Below are 19,310 nucleotides of genomic sequence, written 5' to 3'. Positions count from 1 at the left end.
TTACGTTTGGTCAAACCAAATAAAAAAAAATGATTTTATTTGAAATTTTTTTGTTTTGCATTTTCAAACAAAAAAAAAAAACTCCCCTGTGCACCTTTAAAAGCATTTTTTAAAAATAGAATTATTCACAGGAACTAAAATGTAATTATACACAATAATTCAATAAAGAAAAAGTTTTTTTTTGGAAAAAAAAAACACAAATGTCCCACCTTATCTTATGACTCAGAATGCAACATGAAAGTGCTCAACCAAGTTCACCAATTTTCGTTCATGTACCAAACAATACATCAGCTCAAATGACACAATGAACCAAAAAAAAAAAAATCCCTTTGTTTATATTCGAGCAAGTGCTCCGAAAAAAGCATCTTTTTGACGACGAAAAAAGAAGCGGTCGATATGCTATTGACTTCACTACATTTGTGCAACATTTAGAGATATCGATACCGGAGAGATAAAAAGAAACGTTTAAGAGATATCGATACCAAAGAGATAAACAAAGCGCAATGACTAAGAGAGCATTTGAAGAGCAATGGTAGACGATGCCAATACCGAAGAAATTATCCTTCTTTGCAGGTCTTTGTAGTCTAGTGCTAGCTTTACATCCCAATTGGATATCTCCCTGTGAAAAACAACTCGAAACTTTATACTGAAAGATAAAATGAATACCGATAATTCGTAATCAAGATGTTTTACCTGTCAAAATCATCAGTATGACTTAGACTTTCCATCATCGGATTAAAAATAGAAATAATTGTTTCAATCACTGCCCTTTCAATCTCCTGAACAGGCAAAATATTTGAATGGAATGAAAGTTTGTCAACTAAGGTTTGTGTTTCATATAATTTATTATCTGTCAGAAGCTTGCGGTAAGTCATGTGATGTCGAAGAGAGACTTACAACTCTTGTAGAAGGACTAGGAGGCAGCTGGTTTCCGTCGTCTTCTATGATTGAACGAAGATGATACAACAATGGAGAAGGCAAGCCGCATGAAGGAGGTTCCTTACTCTTAGACAACCATGTCCCTCGAACCATGTGAGTGGTCCAATCACTTGCAGAATGTGTTTCTTCTGCATGGGGTGCATCGATATCTGCGTCAAGGAAACATAACCGTTTGATTGATGAAAACAGAGCCACAACATTTCTTAAAGTTAAAAAACAATACATTAAGTAATTGTCGAGGAGAAGCAAAACTAGTGATTACAGTTGTAGTTCTACACAGAAAAAGGTATTGAATTGGTTCAGTGTCGAGAATTACCCAATGGTATGACATCATATGGGTTATCTCCTTTTGGAAGGAAACCATAGAAAGTCACGAAATGAGATCCAGGAAAATTTCCATAGCTGAGATAACATTGTTCGCCTTTTTTACATGGCCTTGACAATGGAAACTTCAAGGATTTTGTTGCTGAATCTACTCGTCCATAGTGAATTATGTGAGGGCATATCTGAAATTGAAGAGATAATTAAAGGTGAAAGTAGACTTTGGGTCCTTTAATTAAATTAAAAAAAGCTAAAGCTTTGCAAGAAGTTTATAATCCTTGAACCTAAAAACTGGTATGGTATGGTTTAGGGACCAAAAGTTCAATTATATCATAATTAAACAAGAAGGCAAAGAAGGTCTTCAGAAGTGAAGTAAGCTATTTTATGAGATGAATAGTTTAGTTCAGCATTCAGGAAGAATACCGAGTGATTGAGAAACCCAGCAATGGGAACCAGACAAGTCTTCAGCTTTCCATCAGACAAGATGACCTTCATTCCATTAGAATACCAGAGTTCACAAGCCCATAGGAACTGCTCCCATGAATACAACTCTGGTCGAAATATTTTGGGGTGATTACTAAACAATGTATGACATAACTCATCGTATTGTTGGCGCAAATGCTGAAATAGAACAAAAACAAAGATTTAGTTTGCCAATGTTTCTAGCTAACAGTGAGCAGATACACGAAAAGGTACCTCCTTCGCTTGCAGTAACTCTTCAAAGAGCAGTGTCCCTTCTAATGTGGCAAGTGCATCAATGCCAAAGCTTAACCCTATTCAGCACAAGAAATTCTCATAGCTATATTAAAATCTATCTTGAATTTGATAAAATCGAGCCTAAACACGTAAACCAGGAACCACAGGTCCTTGGAAGATACTTGAAGTTTAAATGTGATACCTGTATGGAAATTCTTCAGGCAATGTCTCAAAGTAAAACCTAAATCTTGATTCAGAGTTGTGCCTCTCTCTCATGCTCCATAATAACATCATAGTATCAGCAGATATACCATCCAATTCCTTGAACACTTCATTCTGCAATGATGGGCATAACATTAAGTACTTAATACCTTAATGACTAATAAGTGATGCATGAAATGTTGTTGTTAAACAATAGCAGAAATAAATAGTCACTCCAAAAAATAGCTAATGGTGATCATCAAATATCCCTTCAAATTTCCCTAGTCAAATGACTGGAGATATATGAAACCAAACAAGCAGAAAGAAGGGCAACAAAATACCATATCAGATTCATGAAGAACATCCTCAGATATGATTAGAGACTCAGGGATTTCCAAAGCAGTGTCACCGATGCTCAGGTCTTCAATGGTCACAGCTCCTCTTCCAGCTCCTTCAAAATCTAAACTATCATTTATGATCCATGCAACATCAGTGATGCAGATTGGATGCAAGGATAACATATATGAATGTAAAGGATTTGACACTTTAAAGAAGTCATGTGATTGGATGCAGATTGGATGCATGGCTGCTTCATGTAAATGAATGATTTAATGGTTTGAGGTAAATCTTATCTTATGGGATTTAAAAGTTTACAAGGAAATACAACACATCTGATAAGCAAGATGGATGTCTCAATTTAAGCATATGTAGACTTACAAGCAATTCTCAATTTTGTCTCCACTCCATGAGTCCACCCCCACTTCAGCAGCGAGTCTTCCGCAGAACTATCAAACTTGTTAGAGATCATCTCAACAATGTTTCCAGCCCCAACAGCATTGAAGATATCCTCAGTTTGATTTAACAAAAATTTTAGAACCCATAATCTCTCAGCTTTAGCATTCAAGATCGAGGATTTCACAATTTGAAGCACTGTACCAAGAGATTCAAGCTCGTTTCTGGGGCTGAATGGACCAGAATTATCATCTTCAGCAAAATAGAGCTCTATCTGAACAAGAAATATAAGATATTTCATTGCTATTGAAGATTGACGGAATCTCATTAGTGCAAAACCAAAAGATAGTCCTCACTTATCACAGTGCAGCAAAGTCTACCTCATTCAGATGCAGTACTCTTGCTGCCCAAATCATTTGATTCAAAATTTGCTGTAACTCTTCAGGGGGTGATGGAACTTTTATTTGAAACTCAAAACTGAGACCCTTCACATCTGCCAACCTCTGTTATTGATAATAAAACTTGAGTATGTTTACAACTTCCAGTAAAAAAATTGTACTAAGATCTCCGGTAAATTTATTAGGTTAAAGCCTCATGTGATGCCACTCAATGCAAATTAGAACAAAGGTTAAGTGATGATCTGCCCTCACAAACCCAAGAATTCAGGACTCAAAAGGAAGGACACCACTTAGTAGAGGGATTCTGTTCAAGCTATTTTTAACCATGGAGACCCAAAATTGTTCATCTAATCTGTAAGCGAGTTCAACCATGGTACTAGAAGTAACAATTTTCACTTTCATGGAACTCAAGGAGGTTATCAAATGGTAATAACCTATTGATAATTTCCATGGTATTCTGACCATTCACCGAGTAGCAAACTTCCACAAGGTTTTCCTTTACCCCTATATTTCATTTACCAATGTATTAAATAACCGGGTTTGTACATACCGTTTGATTCCTATTCCATATAGTATAAACAATTAGCTTGTTCTATTGATATCAAAAGAGCGATACCATCCTACTTACTTCAATAACAAAAGAATCAGAATCATCGATGCCAAAGAGAATGAGCACAAACAAACCATCATATCAAAAGCCTATATCCATACCAATTGAAATGAAAACAAGAGGAAAAAAATGTGCTATTTACCTTCTCTTTCATTTACCATCATATCAAACAACTTGTTGTCTATACACCCATTTGATTCTTATTCCATATAGCATAAATTATTAGCTTGTTTGATTGATATCACCAAAGCAAAGCTATACCATACTAATTACTTCAAAAACAAAATAACCAGACCAATCAATACCCAAGAGAAAAAACACATACAAATCATAATATTATAAGCTTATATCCATAACAACAAACATTTATACATGATTAAGAACCAATTGAATTGAAAACCAGAGAAAAAAGAAAATGTACATTTTACCTTCTTCTTGTGGAATAAAGGGTCCTGTTCAGAGAGGGAAGGAAGACACAGAGTGAGCATGCCATGCCTCTCCAACTCATTCTCAGAAGCTAAAGCCATGACCTTTTGGCAATTACAAGCAAGATACTGGTATTAGAACACTAGGGTTTAGGGTTTTACAGTAAAAATGGGGGTTTAGGGTTTCACTTTCTCAGCTTCTCTCCTTCCCTCCCAAAGAAACCAGGGTTTTTGCTTGCCCTAATTTGGGCCTTGATTTTTCAATATAACACCTTAATTTTTTTTTTTATATTCGCTAGTGTATTTAAATTAAATCAAGGGGCTGTATGAATAAAAATGCTAATTTGGCTAATTTCATTTTTCTTTTTTTTACATTTTTTTTGTGTTAAAAAAATAATAATATAAAAAATTATTTCTTTTAAATGCGCTGAATCATTTATTTAAAGGGAAAATTCATTGCTCACTCAGTAATTTTTCAAAACTTCCCAAAAACCCCTCCAACTTTTTGCACACGACCCAGTACTCCAGATTATATTTTTACATTCCTTTTTAACCCCTCAGCGGTAAGTTGAAGTGGGTCCACGATATGAAATTCTTTTTTGCCTTTGCAAAAGTGGGAAAAATGGCTACGATCATAACTTTTCTTTTGTCGATAGTTTTTCAATTTGCCTCTTTCGCTTTTTCTCAAACAAAGTTTAGAAGGCTCATATCTTGTTCTTCTTGTTCTTGTTCTTGTTCTTGTTCTTCTTCTTCTTCTTCTTCTTTTTCTTCTTCTCATTTGGTGTATTCAATTTTTAGCTCTTCGATTAAATTATGGAGAGTTTTTGTGCTATTGCTAGACTGACAGCGGGGAGGGCGAGTGCTAATGTTCGCTGCGACTTCTTGGGGAATCAGTGTTAGGTGAAATATGTGAGCGATGGGGTCTCGATATTTCCGTGTCGGGTGAAGTTTATCACATCCCGATGGACATAAAACCAGTATGTCCCATATAAAAGCGAGGTTGACTTCCAGTAGCATGTGTCACGTGCACTCCATCTTCAAATGTTACATTGTTGATCTTGTTGTTGGGAGCAGATGATGTGGCATCGTATCCCATCGAAAAGCGAGTTCTTCTCGTTGTAAGTTTCTTCTCGTTTATGTTTATATAGTTGTAGAAGTTAATTATTGTTTATTATCCATGTCACTGTTTACATTTATCAAGTTTCCATTTAAACACTATTGTCTCCGATTAACTTATTAACTTATTATTTAACTTTTTGTTTTAACGTTTAAGATTTATGTTTATCGTTTAAATATTTTTGTGTCTCGTTTAAATATTGATCGTGTTCGTTTAAACTAAAGTGTTGGCGAGGAATCGAGACTGGCAGACGCTTCGCTCCACATCATGGCGAGCCCGAGGGTGTGGCATGCCTTCCTTCCTCATCCGATCAAGTCGAAGTGTTGTCGTTGGATATTGGACAATGTTTTGAAAGGCGTGAACATTTCGAGAGACGCACTTTAGGAATTTTTCTGCGATCAAAAGGAATTTTTGACTTCAAATTATCGAAGAACGAGAAACACGGGTGATTTGTGGAAGGAAGCTTCGACTTCAAAAATGGCGTATAAGGAAGCTATATTCCCATACCGGGACGATACGACAGGCCGATGGATGAAAAATCGTGACTGCGTTTGCTACACTTTGTGACGAGAAGGCAACCCGGGTGTCCTAGAGCGAAAGAGGATCGAGTCGTGAAGCGTCCAGGTCCCGCAGAGTTGCGTTAGTAGCCATCTAGCACGCTTTGTGTCACAATCGCAGATCGTGGAATGAATACATTGCCGACTAGGCATTGTGTATATACTTCTTATTATTGTTTAAATATTGAACTTTTATATTTAAATATATCTCTTACGTTTTAAATATTTTATTCTCTGTTTAAGCCATTATTTTTATCGTTTAAAAATAAATTTGTATCCGCTTAAAATGTCTGACGGGATGGTGCTAGCGGTTCCCCAGCGTAATTAATACATGCTCGGTTCCCCAGCGTTTCCACTCCCGTCGCACATAAAAAAATCGGAACATTACATTAAGTAATAAGGATATTTTAAAGCAGGAAAAATATTAAGTATATTTTTTTGTTGTAATTACATTGATATTATTAAATAATAAGGATATTTTAAACGGAAAAATATTATATTTAAGCAGAGAAACCTAAACTTAAAGCAGAGAAAAGCGAAAGTTAAAGGGCAAAAGTTATCATTATACTGATTAAAAATGAATGTTGATATTAGCCGATAATGAAAAATGAAAATGAAAGCAGAACCCCATCCGATAATGTACCCTGCGGACTACAATATCATCCAACAAGAAACGAGAACCTCAAAACGAAAGCAGAATGAATTTAATTGAATTTAGATACATGTACATTTACATTGACAAAATTTGTCATGTTCTTCGGAAAAAATGAATTGAATTTAAAGCGGTTTACATTTGAAACTATTACACCTATACAATGACTATGACCCGCTTGCGTACACTCCCTCTCGGTTCGTTTTACAGATGAAAAGCGGAGTTTAAACAATTACATTGATATTTACACAATGAACTATATACTTAAACACTGAAAGTGTATGTTAAACAATGAATCGGATTATTAAAGAAAGAATCGTGTATACAAATATAGAAAGAATGACTAAGAACCCGCTTGCGAAGACTCCCTCCGGGTCGTGATGCCTACCGCCTCCCTCCCTAAGTATGCGGAAACATACCTGTCATCGAGATAAGGGACGTCGAGATCGGGTGCTTCATTTGTTTGAAGGGAAGGCGCGATCGATTAGTAATCGTGACCGACCTTCCAATGCCTCCACCCGAGCGATGCAGCGAGGGAACTCGATCATCAAAAATCTGCAAGCCCTGCATGAGAGTTGCGAGTGACATCCTCGCCTAGTGCCTGGCGAGGGCCGCCACGTTCGGGGCCGACACGGTCGGGGAAGCCACGGTCGGGCGGGGTGGGGAGGGCTTCTCGACCTCGACGAATGCGCTTTTGGCACGAAGCGGGGAGAACGGGCGTCCAGTAGCGCAAGGAAGAGGTTGCCCTCTCATCTTGTCTTTTGAAAGCAAGCGGTTCGGGAGCAATAGCATCCGACCGACGGTTGGTCGAACAAATACTTCTTCATCGACGATTCGCGGGAACCACTCAGGAAACTAGCATGTGTAAAAGCAAACAATCTTAGCGAAATTATTTAGTTTAAACAATTAAAACTATATTTACACATGTAACTCATGATATTTAAACGTTATAACCTATTGTGTTAAACGATGAAACAAACAAATTAAACATTAAACTAAAAAGTTTAAAGCGGTAGTTGAACAAAGTTAAACGGTAAGTTATAATGTTAAAGCGATAGATGAATAAAGTTAAAGCGGTAGAAATGATATGGTTAAAGCGTTAACGTCTACGATTAAACAAAATATTTTTTTGAATTATTACCTCTTTTCCTTCGAGAGATGACAAACTCGTCTCTATCGTCAGCTTGCTTCAGTAAAGTATTTTCACCGTAGCACGAGCATCCTTGGGATCTTGCAGAACGGACTTTCTTTCCGGGTTCCGGTCGACTCGTAGAAACCCGGGATGTTAAGCGCCACTGCAACCCTTAACATACCCGTGTTGGTCTTCTTCCCGCAGCATCTAGATTGCGACTCGGGTAGCGGCTTGTGGTATGTCCTCCATAAGCCACTTGTGCGTCGCTTGCGCCCATGCGTGGCGCCCATTCTAGGTAGATCATCGACATAATCAACGATCCGGTTAGGAACCGAGCGGGGAGGTATTTGGGAAGAGGATTGTACCCGGGAGGTACACCATCGATGGTTTGGCAAAAATTCTCCTCTTCTCCCTCTCGTCCAACGAGTTCTTTGAAGAGTGCTCCCGATGGAGTCTCTCGTGTCTCTCGTGCGTCTTCGATAAATACCTCTCTTGAAAGTCGACGTGTTTTCTTCTTCGAAACACGATCGCCTCCCCATCGCTAGACGCGAAGAACGATTGCCACATCTTCGAGCTCGAAAGTCAGATGCTTTCCCGATCCCGAATTTATTGGTGCGGTTATCGTATCTCCGCAGCAGAGTCGAGAAGGGCCCGCTCTTGGTATACGACTTCCAACTCGATGAAATCTGTGAGCGGTGTCCTTCTGGATGATCTCCCGATGTCGAGGGATCATGTGAACTTTCAATTCGACCCATGGTCTCCACTCAGCAGGTGTCAAGTAGCATCGCCCATTAACTAGATTAACCGCCATAATCACAAGCTGCGACAATAACGACGACATTGTTAAGCGGAAATGTAATTTGTTAAAGCGGTAAACACTCGGTTCTTAAACACCGATATCATTTTTTTAAGTAGTGGCGTATACTATTAAACGAGAGATACAAATAATTAAGCGGAGACGAACTAACTTAAAGCCGTAGAAAGCTCATTGTTTAAGCGGAGACCTCATTTTTACAATCGCAACCATATCAACCGAAAGGGTAAAGCGTGAGATTATAAACATTACACAAAAGCACAACAATCGGAAAAACCATTTCGATCGTATACATAGGCGAAAAATGTAAAACAAAACAAAAACCCTAGCCGAGACATCTCCCTGCAGACTAACAAAAACCCCGTACGATTAATCCCCTCGAAAGCTTGATGTCTTCCAACAAAAACAAAATCACAAACCAAAACCGAAAAATGTCTCTTCGTAACAGAATAGTTAACAAAAAACCATAATGAATACCTTAGACTGGAAAGTGACGAAATCTCAGAATACTTGCACGGGGACTTCTTCTTCGAGACGCCCAGATGGAAAGGGAAGAGTGCTGTGGGAAGAGAAGAGTCGGAGATGCGAGTTGAGTCGAGTCGCGAGTTGAGAGAAGACAAGCATTTGTAATGCCTAAGAAAAACCCACCCACTTTCTCTCACACGCCGAAATGGAGTGCAGACCACGACTTCAGTGCAAGGGCATTTTTCAGTCCATAAAATTTTAAATACACTCCGTTTAATGCCGTTCACGTACTTTGGGGGTTTCAAAATCATGGAGTTGAAAAGGAAGGGGTTTTTGGGTATTCCGAAACTATGGGGGTTTGTTTGGCAATTTGGCAAAGTTGTAGGGTTTTTTTGGCAATTTCCACTTATTTAAATCATAATTTTTTTATTAGAAATATCTTGTTATTTTTTCTATGTGATCTAGACCTTGTATTATATGATATTTAATTCTTCATACTAATATATTTTATTTAAAATTTTTAATCCGTACACAATTTAAGGTGGAGAGCTTTATTTTATTTAAAACACATTTATTTATTTTTATTTTATTTAAAACACATGTCATGCCTTCATATTTTACTTTTTAAAAAATCCCACAGTTTTCTCTAATATTTTAAAATCCTCTTATTAAAAAAAGAAAGATCCATTATTTTTTAATTAGATTTATTTTTAATAAAATTACTATTTAACCCTCATATATATCATATATCCCTTCTTGACCCATTTTTTTAAGGAAGATGAAAGAAAAATAAACAAACAAATCACCATTCATTCTCATTTATTATTACCAATATTTCTTCCTAAAATTAAAAACATATTAATTTTTGCCTTGAACATATTAGTTCATCTTAACCAAACAATCATTCCACAAAAATTATATATATATAAATCCATATTGATTAACAACAACAACAACAACAACAAACCAAACCCAAAAAATTAATCATTCATTCCTTTCCTTTGTACAATAACTTAGTTTAAGTGAAACTTGTCTTTCCATACAAATATGCTTATGAAAATTTCTAATAAATTCCTCAGCTCTCTTATCAACATCTTCATCACCTTCATCTTTTGATGAACATGCACTTGTGGTCCTTGACACTGTTCTATTCTTCGGCATCTCATTCGACAAGCTAACAAATTGATAAAAACTTTCATTATCTCTTTCGAAGCTCGAACCGCAATCTAACAAGCTCGGTTGCCGTCTATAAACTAACCGGCGAGAATCCGGTGACCTTGCCATTGAAGAAATGAACAACTTGCTTGCATTGAATGATATAATTAACCTCACCTTCTTCACTGCTTGTTTTAGCCTTCTTAGCACTTGAAACTTGATCTTCTTGTTAGCCATTGATCACAAAGTTATGAATTATGAAGGTTAAGTTTTAGCTACTTGAGATGTTTTATGCTAGAGACAAAAGGAAGGTCTTTGGGTGGTGGTGGGAATTGCTATGATGATGTGATCAATGATATTTTATGTATTAAGTTTGCACCTTTTAACCTAATTAATCCTTTTGTTTTGCAAGTTGTATAATCATATATAGTTTCTCAATAATTGAACATGTGATGTCCCTTGAATTATTTTGTTGTTGGACCCATTCTTGGGGTTCCATTTATATAAGATTTATATATATATATATATATATATATATATATATATATGAGATCTGTGATCGATGAATTTTTGATATTATAATTCATCTTTATTAATTCAAACCGGTTCAATTTTGAGCTATGTATATAACCGCGTTTTTAAAGTTATATGGTTCTTAAAAAAAAATAATATGTGAATCAAATATTTGACTGAATCATGTAAAGTCTAATACTATGCTTGGTTAGTTGTGGATTATTCACAAGCATAGTATTTATTATATATATATATGTGTGTCATCATTTATTCAAAAGAAAAAACAAAGATGGCCAAACCTTGTTAAAGTTTATGTATGGCATGCCTCTTTTTACTCTAATTTAATATTAAAAAAAATCAAATATATATTCAAATATTAGAGGAAGGACATTGATAGGGAATTTATCTTACATAGATGGGAGTTAAAAAAAATAATAAAATAAGAGAAATTGTTAATAAATAAACAAAGAAGAGAAAGGATTAGAAGAAACGTAATTAATGTCGCACGGATGCTAAGTAGTCTTTAAATTAAAAATGAGAAACATTAATTTCTCATGTAAATTAATAGCTTTAATGAGGCCCACAAATAATTATCAAGCCATCAAAAAAGTGCAAACTCTTTTCATAAAGCACACATCACTTGCAAGTTTTTCATTTGTGGTGGTTAAGACCACAACATCTCATCAACTTACCTCATTGATCATGAAATTTTAATATAATAATAATAATAGTAATAATAATTTTAAACTATGTAATTTATCATTCATTTGATATTAATTTTAAAATTGTCAACTTTGTCTGATAAAACATATACTTTTAGATTAGTTGTAATTTTAACATTAATTATCTTATATTACATGTGATATTCCAAGTGAACTTAATAAGTAAATGAAAAATTATCAATTTATTATCATCGTCATCAATATCATCTTCTTTATTATTATTATTTTTATTTTATGGACAAGAACAAAAATTTAATATATATATATATATATATATATATGAATGAATATATGTTTTGTTTTTAATTGTGTGTATATGGAAATTTATGCACCATTGTGGTTGTGTGTGTATATATATATGATTAATTAGTTTTAGTATGAATAATTAAATTTACTAAAACTTTGATGTAATATATATCAAATAAAAATACAAAATGTACCACTTCTCTACCTTGAGCAAATATAATCTAAAGAGTTCAATGAGGGGGTCAAGAATAAACAAGTCAATCTTTTGCATTTATTTCTATGTACTTGGACATTACTCTTTAGTATGTATATATATATATATATATATATATATATATATGTATGTATGTATGTATGTATGTATGTATGTATATATTAAAACAGGCATAAAATTTTTAATACATATAAATGTAAAAAATAAACTACATAATTTAAAAAGAATTGTAAAGGACCAACATTTTAAAAGGAAGAAGAAGAGTGAGTGAACACTTTGATAATTAGTCAATCTTCTAATATTAGTAATATTAATTAATTAAAAGAACAATTCACATGGCAACCAAACAAATAGACCTGAACCTTAAATATATATGCTAATTTGTTTTAAAAAAATAAAAATATCCACACTATTATTACTGTTGTTATTCAAATTTAATTTAACCACAAAAACATATTCTATGTAATTATATTATTTTTAAATTTTTTTTTTTAATTGCAATTGAAGATATAGAAGCCATTAATTTAATCAAATCACTCAAGCTTATTTTGAATTAATTCAACTCAAATTTTTCTCCCTTAAATTAGTATTAACAAAATATTTATGTTTTCGTTACAATAAATATAATTTATGTATCTACTTACAATAATAAATTCAAATATATTGAAACCAAAAACTCAATGAGATGTGTGAGAAATCATAGGAGACAAAATATCACTATCTTAATAAACATGGGAGGACATATACCACATATATCACTCACACCATGTAGATAACCATATCTAATGGGTACAATGACTAGTGTCCATTAATTATTAACTTGGATGCATTTATCATGTGGTGGGAATAAGTGGTCCATTGTTTTGTCAAGTGGGTGTTGCTAAGGATGATCTTAATTGTATGCCATTGGAACATGCATATATATTTAACTTGATACTTATTAAAAGAATGCTTCTTAGAATTTGTCATTCAATGCACTTTGTTTTCCACTTTATCTTCACTTCATTTCTTCAATAATATCATGTAAATCACATACATTTTTAATTATTTGGACTAGATTTAATCTAAAAGTTTGAATACACACATATATAATATTCTTCTAGTTTGTAATTTTTTGATTTTATGAATTAAGTTTTTTTTTTCCAAACTTGGAAGAATATGCATCTCTAGTTCAGTATCCCATTAAATATTCAAATTTTTTATTTATTAAAATATGTATGTTGGAAAAATGGTTTTTGATTAATAATAAATAGTTACATATATAATAATTTTACTTTTTATCAAACCAGTGTGAAATGTCGATTTAATTAGTGTATAATATTGTCATATAAATATTAATGTATAATAGTGTGAGAAAAAAATATGTAAATGTTACAAGAATAAAATCAAAAAGAATTACATAAACATCCACACTAAAAAAAACATAAAAATTTATATAATTTAATTATTTCGCTTGCTCAATAAAGTGACAATCTTGACCTCATTTCACTATATGGATCAAGGAAGAGAGAAATACAAGAACCCCAAACAATCCCCAAAAATCCTCACACCTAGTCCAATAAATTACATTGGATTTAATACGAAACTTTAATAATTGGATGATAATTAAATCCCAATAACATATAGTAAAATTTAACACATTATAAATTTTACAATAGTAAAACCAAACCTCTCTACCTTTGTTACTCATAGCACAACTATAACATATTCAACTAGAAATTTGACTCCATATATAACTTTGAAAAAAATTAAGAAAAAAAACTTTTACCTGCATGATAATAGTCATAGTTTTATTAGGTATAAATTGAACTTCAAAACTATCTATTTAAGAAGATTGATTATGATAATGCTAAGCTGATATGTGTGTATGTGTATATATATATAATGAAAAAATGGAATAAATTGAAATAGGATCTAGGGAAGACATAGGTAATACAAGGGTGGCAGCTTGAGTGTCTGTGATGGAAGAGACATGCATGAAGCTATTTAATAAGTGCTTGTGTGCCGGACCAAGAAAAAAAAACACACTATATCATGTCCATGCACTAAATATTTAAGTAGAAGATGCCCATTCAACTTCCTCCTTTCTGTCCTCCATTTCCACATTAATCCTTGTACTACTTTGGATTGCCCTTTCATTAATTTTCCACCAATTTTTTTTATTTGTAATATATACATATATATTATTGGTTTTCTATGTTCTTTATACTTAATTTCAAATTTAAATGACACTGCTTTTTATTATTTATTATTTGCCTTATATATTTTTTCTATCACATATCATTGAGAAATTACATCAAAATTTCATAAAATTAATTAACTGAAAAATCAGTATCAAATTGATATTATTATTTATATAAACCATGCTTTGTATAAGAGTTTTATTAATATATAATAGTTGGAATTTTGAAATAGATATTTAATAAAGCATATTTATTTTTTTACAAAAAGATAAAAAATCCATTCACCGTTTATGTTTCTCACCTCCTAGCTATCTTGTCCCCTACATTCTCTTTAATTAACCATCTCCCTCTACCTACGTACTCCCTTCAAATAATATTTCTAAACATTGAAACACTTATTCAACCAATCACCAAGAGACACAAATACATACAAAATAAATAAATAAATAATCAAACCTTGGCATGAAAACTAACTAAAAGAAATACACAAGTAGCTAACCAACTTTTAATGTGTTTGTTAACTTAATTGCAAGTAATTCCCAATTAAAAAAAAAACTCTTAAACAAATTTAAAAACAAAAAAACCAAAAGAGAAAAAGTTCACATGCAAGTTTATGATGCACTTGCAAACTAAGTCATAGATGAAAGCCAATCTAATATTTATCACATACTTACCGACACAATCTTTGCCTTTATTATGGTAGACAAACACATCAACACTTAACTCCTTCCTTTGATTCTCTTTCAGTCCTTTGTCCCTCTCTTTTTCTCTCTCTCTCTCTCTCTTTCTCTCATATATACTATACAATTAGTATATATGTATATATATATATGTGTGTGTATATAGATGGTCTTGAGGAACACCACAACATTAATTAATTGTCTCCTTGATAGATATAAATGTATGTGTGTGTGTGTGTATATATATATATATGAAAAGAAGAAAGAGGCATGAAGACACACTACTACCACACTAGTATATATTACTCACCACACACTGAGGAACAAAGAAAGCATATCCTTGGCATGAAAGTCATGGAGTATAACAACAAGAAGAGCAAGAGTAGTATGATTGAAGAGTTGAACCTTGACCTTGGGCTTGATCAACCAGCTGCATATCTTCCACCAGAACCAGCTAGAATTTTCTCATGCAACTACTGCCAAAGAAAGTTTTATAGCTCACAAGCCTTGGGAGGACATCAAAATGCTCATAAGCTTGAGAGAAGTCTTGCTAAGAGAAGCCGGGATTTGAGTATCAGTACTTTCCGGCCTCATTCGGCCGGCTCTTCTTCTCGAGCCGGGACCGAAGAAAATTATTATGGTGCTACTCTTGGGAGGATTGAGAGGAGGGAAGCTTCTTCTCCGGCGTGGCCCGGGAGGTATCGAAGGCCTGAAGATGATGAACTTGACTTATCACTCCGGCTATGATTCTATGAAAATGAATCAATTAGTGAATGAATTAATGAATGAAGCTTGTTGTTGTTGTTGTTATTGTTGTTGTTGTTGTTGAGCTTGTGTTGGTATAGATATATATCACCTCTCTTTAATCTTTATATCAAGACATAGCTTTGGAGGTGATGATATATATATACATCTCTAGTTTAGTTTTCTAGCTCACTAAGGATCATGTTAATTAGTTTGTTGGTATTGTTTTTACATGAAAGGTATGATTTTATGAATGAATGAAATGAATGAAGCTTCTTTTAATTAATTTGATCTGTTTGTTATATATGTCTTTAATATATTAATCTAGCTGCTTCTTAATTTATATAAAAACATAGAGTTAGTTAGTTTATTGAAGTATTATTAATTAATGTTTTGCATGAAAGCTATGGTCTTATGAATGAATTAATAAATTAAGCTTCTTCTTGATCTATTTGTTATATATGTTCTTAGTTTTGTCTTCTTTATACGAAGACATAGTTAGTTTATTGAAATTAAGGTTTTGCATGAAAGCTTTGATGTCATGAATGAATATATGAATGAAAGGATAGATTAAGTTTATTTTATTTATTTATTTATTTATATTATTGTTAATACTTGATAATATATATATATACAACATATGATTGAAAAAGAGTGTGTGAGGATATTTTTAGGCTTTGCAATGTTCCAAATTGAAGTTTGTTTTCATATCTTCTGATGGTTGTGACTTGTAAGGCCAAGACATGCACACATATTATTATTATTATTATTATTATTTTAGATCCAATAACAGAGCATGTGGAAAATACTTGGAAGAAGTGATGTGATAGAAATCAATGGCATCCAATTGAAACAATGAGAATGAAATCTGGGTCATTCTTGAGGGACAGATTTAAGACATGTGCATGACTTAAATTGAAGGACATATACATGCATGTGTATAAAGATTAATAAATGCTATGAATTGTTATGTGAAGAAGTAATTAATATTATGTGAGTTTCATATGTGGTGGATATATAAAATAAAGGCTCTCATGGTACATGCATCTATGTATATTTGACAATTATGTGTAAGCCATATGTCAAGAATGTACACGGATTTTCTAAATATACCATATGTGCTCCCCTGGTATGAGGAGAGATTCAATCTCTGTCTGTGATCAGGGGACAAAAGTCGACCCTAAGCATATATGACCAAGACTTATACCTAGGGCCCCATAATTTATATATTTTTAAAAAAACTATATTTACAATTTTTATTTAGTAGGAGTATTATCTAAGGCCCCACAATTCATATATTTAAAAAAAAAACTATATTTAAGACTTATACCTAGCTCCCACAATTTATATATTTTAATTTTTTTAAATATAAAACTTAATTTATTATAATATTAATATATAATAAATTTGGACTTATAATAGGCCTCACAGAGTTTTTCAGTATCTCATAGTTCATGTTTTCTTTTTTAAAATATTATATTTAAACATTTTATGTACTATCATCCTAAAATCATATCCACATAATTATAATTTTGAAGATTTTTAATTATTTTTTAAACTATAAAATTTATTTTAATTTAATTGATTTATAATAATATTTTTTTATTTCTATCATATGATTTATTTTTTTTGATAAAAAATATTAAAAATATATTTATCATGATTTTACCTACACCCCATTTTCTCTAGACGGTTCGAAGTGAACCTGGTGCCAATAGATTATGAATGTTGTTGGCCAGTGCATATATATATATATATATATATATATATATATATATATATATAGATATATATATACATCTCAGGGACGTCTCAGATTTCGATTCTAGGGATGTCATAGTAGCTCGTCGGATAAAAATCGGCAGCTCTTACTCATTATAAACATGATGAAACCCAGCGTTCTACGGTGTTGTCACGATGATCATGAGCGAGTAAAAAGGATGTACAGTGTTTATATAATCAATCAACCATCGGATGATGATCCAACGGCTTAGATTTAAAATGTCCCTAGATTTGAAATCTAGGGACTTACTTAGATAATGTTTTCCCATATAAATATATATCACTCTATCTTCTTTTTTCTTATTTATATATATGAGTTGGCAAATATTTATATATAAGCACCCATCATCTACAAACTTCTGTAGATTTAATATCTACAAACATTTGTGATGAATCGTTGGATCAACACCTATCAGCATCTCACTAGATTTATTTCATAAACAGAACAACAATATTACTGTGCTTATAAATAGTACCAAGTGGGATGCATAGTCATTTAAGCCGAATCATCTAATCATCATATGCACAATACTTATTTCTCCAAAACCTACAGTACACTCTCTCTCACATGGTGCCAAATAGGATGCACAATAATTTAAACTACTAGTAAAAGTTATAAAACAAAACCAACACACTCTCTCACATAGTGCCAAAGTAGGATGCATAGTATCAAATGAAATGCACAGTAATTTAAGTTGAATTGAACCATATGAACATCAAATGCACAGTATTTCAACAAAATCATAATCATTCAAGTCTATTTCTACCTAAACTTAGGGGAGGAGCTATAAAACAAAACCAAGACACTATCTCATATAGTGCCGAGTGAGATGCACAGTAATTTAAGCTAAACTCTTAGACCATCAGATGCACACTACCTCAATAAATTGTAGCCAGACCTATAGGAGAAACTATAAAACAAACCAACAAACTCTCCAACTCGTTTTTTCAATCAATACAATTCTTTGGTACTATTACTGCACCTATTGTAGTCTCTCTACTCACCAATCCATGTCACTCTCTCTCATCTACGTTCTATAAAAGTCCGCAAAATATATGAAAGAAAATCTTGTATTCTTATTTATTATATATATTTAATTGATTTTCATAGTAATAAGGTAAAGTAGTTTTCCATTCCCAAGGAGCCAAGTTTGATTTTTTTTAATAATTAATAAATTATTTATTTGTTGTGCAACCGAGATTTTGATGTTTCTAGTTGTAAAGAAATGCAATTTATAGTTTCATTATTTGTGAATACTCAATATATAATATAATTGCAAAGGTTAAAGAACTTGAGCCTTATCAATTTTAATTATTTTATTTTTTTAAAGAAAATTATTCTCATTGTATTGATCTTTTACGGTACTATACTTTTTTTAATTCCATGAATATTTAATTTAACCACTTTAATTGTATATAAGGTTCCATTACACCCTTTACCAAGGTACATATGCTTACAATTCATATGAGCAACGTAATTCATTACAACTTATTAATAACCTTAAAACTTGAACTTAATTGCTTCCTTTTAACATTTTTCATCCAAATTATTTAAAACTTAAGTGAATACATACACATATATACAATTTTATTTTATATGCATGCACACACATTATTTATATGATAATTGTACCTTAACATAAATTGATGACCTTTTTCTTTGAATTTATTTTTTTAAGATCTTCTTGTATAATTTTTATTTTAAAACATTAGTACCATAGGCATGGGCATAAATTAAATAATTGAGTGAAACTCTCCATCTTTCATTTCATTTATTTCAGTTTCAACTCAAACTATCAAAAATTAAGGAAACCATGCAACTTACACTTTATTTTGAGTAAGAGATTGAAAGATAAATATATAGATTGAATACTGTGCTATTGCAATTTTTTCTTTTCTAGGAACTTCGACAATTAGTATCAATCTGATTATTCAATTTTAATTTGCGTTTAGTGATAGAATACCTAGAAAATTCCAAGAAAAATTTGATAACATGTATGTCACATTTGTTA

At 32.5% G+C, this 19,310-nt stretch overlaps 2 protein-coding genes across 2 annotated transcripts; one reads left to right on the top strand and one right to left on the bottom strand.

Moving 5' to 3' along the window:
* Positions 1-228: 228 nt before the first annotated feature.
* LOC120268375 lies at positions 229-4,551 on the bottom strand. Its single transcript, XM_039275804.1, is given in 12 exon segments — positions 229-619; positions 694-779; positions 898-1,088; positions 1,256-1,445; positions 1,684-1,881; positions 1,957-2,033; positions 2,159-2,174; positions 2,176-2,292; positions 2,499-2,617; positions 2,875-3,163; positions 3,270-3,392; positions 4,326-4,551. Coding segments are annotated over 12 exon segments (1,617 nt in total). The 5' UTR covers positions 4,425-4,551; the 3' UTR covers positions 229-507.
* Positions 4,552-15,106: 10,555 nt separating this feature from the next.
* Positions 15,107-15,578, top strand: LOC120269488 (zinc finger protein 2). Its single transcript, XM_039276819.1, has one exon. The coding sequence runs from the start codon at positions 15,118-15,120 to the stop codon at positions 15,517-15,519; it is 402 nt and encodes a 133-aa protein (XP_039132753.1). The 5' UTR covers positions 15,107-15,117; the 3' UTR covers positions 15,520-15,578.
* Positions 15,579-19,310: the final 3,732 nt, after the last annotated feature.

Source organism: Dioscorea cayenensis, chromosome 9 (genome assembly GCF_009730915.1).
Source record: "Dioscorea cayenensis subsp. rotundata cultivar TDr96_F1 chromosome 9, TDr96_F1_v2_PseudoChromosome.rev07_lg8_w22 25.fasta, whole genome shotgun sequence".
Lineage (NCBI taxonomy): Eukaryota > Viridiplantae > Streptophyta > Magnoliopsida > Dioscoreales > Dioscoreaceae > Dioscorea > Dioscorea cayenensis.
This window is presented reverse-complemented; position numbering and strand designations above follow the sequence as displayed.